Raw genomic sequence first — 6,000 nt, 5'->3', positions numbered from 1 at the left:
GGCGCCGCGGTCCGGCGATGTGAGGAGCCTCCGCCAGCGCGGCGGCCTCCCATCCCCCCGGCGGCCTGGGAGGAAGTGCGCGAGGCGGCCGGCCGCGGCCTCTGCAGACGCGCAGCACGGTAAGCCGGCCCGCTCCGCTCCCGTGCCCGCCGACGCGGGCCTACCCGCGCGGAGGGAGCGGCCGCTCAGCGGCGCGCGGGCCGCGGGGGGATTGTCGCCTGTGAGGCCGGCGCCATCTTAGGTCGGAGCGCGGCCTTGCGGCCCCCTCGCCGCTCCGGAGCGGGACCCCGGGCCGCCAGGGCTTCCCAGCGCCGCTCGCTCGGCCTTGCCCGGAGCCGGGGGAGCTGCCCGCAGGGGCGGCCCGGGCAGGGCTCGCTCCGCCCTGCCTCCGCGGGGCGGCCGCGGCCGGGGCCCCCCGCACCTGGCAGCCGTGCCGGGCCTCCTTGCCTCCTGCGGCCGTGGTATGCAGGCCTCGTGCAGACCCCCGGCCTGGAGCCCTCGGTCGAGTCCTTGCGGTCACCTGGCGCTTCGGAGGCGGGACGGGCGGCGGTGAGGCCGCTGGAGAGAAAGCGGCGCCAGGGGCGACGCAGGCTGAGCAGCAGCCGCTCGGCTGCCCTCGGGGACTTGGCTTCCTCCTGCGGCCTCGCACCCATCTCGGCGCGGGGGTGTGAACTTCTGACTTGTTTGCAAAGGAAACATTGCCCTTCCCTAGGCGGAGCTTATACCATCGCATTGCAGAGAGGATGATGTTGGTTGTTTTTTTTTTTTCTTAAGGGCGGTTGGTTTATACTATGGCTTTTTAAAACTTCAAGGTTCAATTTTTGCTTTATCATCATTTCATTGCTGCTGAAACAAATGCAGAGCTCAATAAAAATGCAATACTGCTAATAGCACAGATGAAGCGGTAGGTAGCCTGCTGTTCTTCAACTAACACGATGCAAAGTTACATGCCTCTACTTTAGGGTGACCGATATACGAAGTGGATGCTCACCCTATGATGTGTCACTGTAGATAATATAACATCACTAATCATTTGAAGTGCCAGTATTAAACTGGAAAAAAATTAGTGTTAAAATAGTTCACTACACTATTACTGCATAGTAACACTGTTATGGAAAGATGACAAACATGGCTAGTCTCAAAACTTTCTTGTTAGTAGATGCCATCACTCTTTAAGCATGCTTCCCAACCTCACGCTAGTGTTTCAGTTATTTTTAAATCAACCCAAGGTAGTACTGTGTTGGAAACATTTCTTGACCTTAAGAGTAGAACAGGTGAACTGCATCTGAAGTAGTAAATAAATGGGATTTCAGTAACTTAAAGTTCTATTGCTGCTGTATTTGTCATGACTTTCTATAGTATTGATTTCTGCGCATCTTCAAAATACACTTTTACAGAACATTTTTCCCTATTTCCACTACTGCTCTTACACTCTTGTTATTTATTAATATTTGTGGGTTTGCGTTGTTTCCATTAATGTGAATACTTGCAAATCTTAACACTGAAGAATAGGATATAAATGCAACTGGCTTAATAAAAATAGTTTTCTTTGAACATAATTGCCCTGTTAAATAAAGATGTCCAAATTAGTGCTCTTCTAAGCACTGTCATTTCATCCAGAATTTAGTGCTGCTCTTGTTTTGCACAGTGAGTTCATTTTTTTGTCTTGTATCAGTTTTTAGTTCAGTACTTGTCTAATACGTAGCACTTGTAATAGTGTTCCATGAACTCATGTTTTGCAGGATTTTGATTATCTGCACCTGCCTAATGAACTTTCATGACTAGCCTTAATTCTTGCTGGGCAGAGACATAGAAGCATTGGCCATATAAACTTAGGAAACTTTTTCTTTTTTTTCCTCCTAACTGTTGTTGCCTTTTAAGCAGTATCTTTATGTATTCTAATGAGATTTCTGAAGATATTTTGAAGAACTTGGTCACAGTTTTCACACTTTTTAGGCTAGAACTGTGGCTTAAATGCTTTCTTTGATCATATATGTGGCATTTTATTGATGTTTTGGACCTCCCAGATCTGTGGACTACTTTTAAGGAGATGCGTGTATATTTTATGTATGTGTATATATATATATATATAAAAAATTAGTATTAGTGTGTGTATATATATATATTAGTGTGTGTGTATGTATGTATAAATATATACAAAGGAAAGTGAAGTCTGTTGTCAGTAGGTTTACGTTTGTTATACTGGAGTCTGTACCTCTGCTGGAAAATATTTGTGAGGGGTGGGAGGGAGTTTAATGTTGTTGCTGGCATTGAGACTGACCACTAGCGGGATTCCTGGAATGCATAATCTACTTTTTCAGCTTTTTAAACTAGATTAACTTGGAAGCTAATTGTACTTTGAAAGTGTATGTAGACGTTTCTCTTGGCAGCGAAGTCAATTTGAGCAATTCCTGTATACCTCCTGTTATCAACCCTATCCCCCTTCCACAATTACGATTCCTCAGGCCACTAATTTTTTGGCCTGTCGGTTATGCTGGTACAATTGTTCATAGGCCGAGTTATTTTTAACCTGCATTGGTTCACTTTAGAGTCTCCTGAAAGGTTGTACTAGCACAACTTGGGGAGCAGTGCAGGAACTCCTTAGGCTGGCCTTGTTGCCAGAAAAAATTATCGATGAAAGCATGGTGTTCATAGGGTTGGAGTAAAAAAAAAATAGACAAGATCTGAAATATTCGGACACTTCCATTTTAAAAGCTGTGCTAATTTTTGAATCATCTGTTGAGAATGCCTTAAGATCTTAAACAGTTTACATTTCTTACAATATAAATAAGTCAGTTTAACCCTGTGTTGCTGCTGAGAGAGGAAGGTCTGTTTCTTCCACCTTTCTTGCATTGACATTAGTGCTGGTCTGATACGGTGGTGGTCAGGTTTAGAGAGTTAAATTGTCAGAGAACTATCACTGTATAACAATGTGAATGATTTCCAATCTAGCTTCCTTAACTAGCTTGCTTTGTGAGATAAGTGTCGCATCAGCACAAGAATGACAGAAGTAGCAGTGCTTTTTTAAGCAGTGGCCTGATAGTAAGACTAGAAATACTCTTCAATTGATCATCAACTATTGCTCTGCTAAATTTTTCTGGGTTTTTTTTGTTTTTGTTTTTTTCAAAGCAGTCCAATGCTGAATTGAATGTCATGTACTTAACAAAACTACCTATTAGTTTCAAGGATTTCCTCTCTTATCTGGCATTACTTTTGGGATCTTCATCCAAAATTGCATTGGTTCCTCTCCCTCCCCACACCCTTTACTGAAAAATGGAGACATCAAATAAATCAAGGCTCCTGGTGATGGTTTTGGCTCAAAGATTTTTGAAATTTCCAGTCTTGGACAAAACAAACACTATTCTATTGGGATCCTGGTCCTAGTTACCAGTCAGATGACCCAGTGGTTTTATGAAAATACTGATCTTCTGTAAAGTTGCTCTTGTCTCATTGCACATTAGATTGTTTGTAGCATATTTAAAAAAATAGTTTCATATTTCCTGTATTGCTCAGAAATACTTTCAAGATTGTGTTGGAGGATGCGAATAGAAAACGGAAAAGGTCATTGGTTGTCACAGTTTGTTTAAAAACAAACAGAAACAGTTGTGACTAATGCTGCTGCTGATAGTTTGGTTAATTCCCCAGGGCCACATAATTTTTTCATTAGTATCTTCAAACAAGTCTTTTTCTTTCCTCACCATAGGAGCCAATCACCAAGCATAAGGGACTCAATCTAATGAAAGTCTATACAAAACTTTTATCCAGGTCTAATTGATTATAAGGATATTATGTAGTGTTTTTTAAAGTTTTAAGAAAATGTATGTAAAGTCCTGGCAAAATTTTACAAAATTTGTGGGAGTGTGGTGGTTGTTGTTGTTTCTTTCTTTAAGATATAAAGAGAGCACAGCTTTAACTAGTGTTTAAGTAGCTCACTTGTGCCGAATGCATTACATGCTTCATCACAGTAGGGGATTTGAATCACTTACCTGGTATAGAAGTGTATTTAAAGAAATACTTTTAACTGTGGTGTAGGAGGCTTCATCTTTTGGATGATGTCTAACGGATTATACCAGAAACGGTTTAAATTATGTGGAGATTCTTAGGGTTTTTTTGTTTGTTTATTCCCCCACCTCTCCCATCTTTAATGAGAAAAATTAGGATTGGAATAAATTATCAGGAAGGTGATGGAGTGTCAGTCTTTAAAGATCTTTTAGATTGAAAGAGGTTCAGCCTTTATAAAACATGAAAAAATATATAGACCATTCTATGAGAATGTTATTGTCAAGTGCAGTAATCTTTTTTTTTTCTTTTCTTTCTTTCTTTATTACTCTCTAGTCTCGAGATGGCAGAATTGTTTATGGAATGTGAAGAAGAGGAGCTAGAACCATGGCAAAAGAGAGTGAAAGAAGTGGAGGAGGATGATGATGATGATGAGCCAATCTTTGTTGGGGAAATCTCAAGCTCAAAGCCAGCTAGTACATGTAAGATATCCATTTTAAATGAGAATGTTATTTTAAGGTGAAGAACTTTAAATTTACTTTGAAAATATGGAACTTTTAACAGTAAGATTTAAGAAATTATAAGTTTTAAAGTTGTTATTTCTCTGTCATGTACTGAAAATTGGCATTCTTAGGAAGTTGTCCTTCTGAAGGCCCAGGTCACATATAGCTGTCTGTTTCTCTAACCTTAAATCTCTGAAGTCAAAACTAGGACACGTGGATGTTTTAGCATTAATGACATGGCTAAAATCCCATATATACAACACTGAAACCATGCAATTGTTCTTAATATAGTTAATACCCAGGTAGATACATGGTAGTGTCTACCGACTGAAGTAATGTGCATGAATTTAAGTCATCATGTTGAAGACCCTCATTTTTATCCACCCCCCACTTAATGTGTTGGTAGACAGTCTGAATGGCTGGGTGTCATTCTGACAAAGCCAAGTTCAAGTGCCTGTAATAAAGGCATAATCAGAAAAAGTGATTAATGTGAAAACAGTAGAAGGCTCTTTGTCAAGTAAGAGATTTGTATTAATAAATTCATTCATCTCCTGTAAAATAAGAGGTTTTTTTCATCAAGCTCTGTAGTTTTTTCCTAATGCAGGCAGTGCAGGGAGTGAGTTAGGTGGTTGTGATATCAGCAGCTGTGTCAGGATTCCATGTGTGTCCTGTACTTGGGCTTTGGCAGGTAAGTAAAGGAGAACTTTATTTTTGTTGCTTAAATTAACTTTAGTAATGAAATTTTTAAATCTCTGTATGTGGCCATCTTGTAGTTGATTGTTAAGAGGTTTGAGTTAAGAGTTCTCTGGCTATCAGATATACAAAACTGCCTAGTGAAGTTTATTAGCTTTCTCTTTCTGCCTCATCTCTGCTACACTGGTGTCTGAGATTTCAATAGTAATTTTCTAAATGTGTGTAGTTTGCAGTCCAGCATCTTGAGGCAAAATGTTAGACTAGGCTCTCTGCCACACCTTGCTGCACAGACTTTGAAACTGCTTATTAGTTCTTCAGTCTTGTAGTTCATAGCAGCGTGATTTGTTTCTGAGCTCTGATTTACTTTGACACTCACTGGGATTGTAAGTCTACTTAAGTCTCTTGCACTAGCTTAAAAATACATGACATTTTCAATATTAAAGAAGTACTGAAGTTGTTGTTAAGAGTTGTCTCACCTAGGAATAGTTCTTATAAGGGTATATCTCCTTGAATATTTTAAAAATGCTTGAAAAATAGTTTGTCCTCTTGAATACTTGAATAATATTTGAAAATAAGTCTGAGAAGTTTTCTACAGAGATAAACTTCTAGGAAGGCTTTAAAAAAAAAAGAACACCCTTACTGTTTTCTGGGAGGTCCAGAGACCTGTGGATTGGTGTTGGTCATGTTAGGAATAGGTCATGGAATAGAACAAAGGTAAAAGGGGTAGGCATACATTGGAGCAACAAATATGCCAGGTTTTCTTGCATTCATTTTAGCTTCAAAAAATTTTTTTTGTAATCATAAA

At 40.4% G+C, this 6,000-nt stretch overlaps 1 protein-coding gene across 12 annotated transcripts in view; it reads left to right on the top strand.

Moving 5' to 3' along the window:
• The first annotated feature begins 6 nt into the window (after positions 1–6).
• The window catches only part of ZNF280D (zinc finger protein 280D), a 64,679-nt gene continuing 58,685 nt past the window's right edge, over positions 7–6,000 (top strand). For all 12 annotated transcript variants that reach the window (XR_003252674.1, XR_003252673.1, XR_003252677.1 and 9 more), the window contains exons 1-2: positions 7–119; positions 4,336–4,481. Coding sequence is in view for 5 of the 12 variants with exons in the window: in XM_026060887.1 (XP_025916672.1) it covers positions 4,343–4,481 (139 nt within the window). In the remaining 7 variants the exon portion in view is untranslated. The remainder of the gene's footprint in view (positions 120–4,335; positions 4,482–6,000) is intronic.

Source organism: Apteryx rowi, unplaced genomic scaffold (genome assembly GCF_003343035.1).
Source record: "Apteryx rowi isolate R43461 unplaced genomic scaffold, aptRow1 scaffold_172, whole genome shotgun sequence".
Classification (NCBI taxonomy): domain Eukaryota; kingdom Metazoa; phylum Chordata; class Aves; order Apterygiformes; family Apterygidae; genus Apteryx; species Apteryx rowi.
The sequence above is the reverse complement of the archived record's forward strand: the minus strand, read 5'-3'. Positions and strand labels throughout refer to the sequence as shown.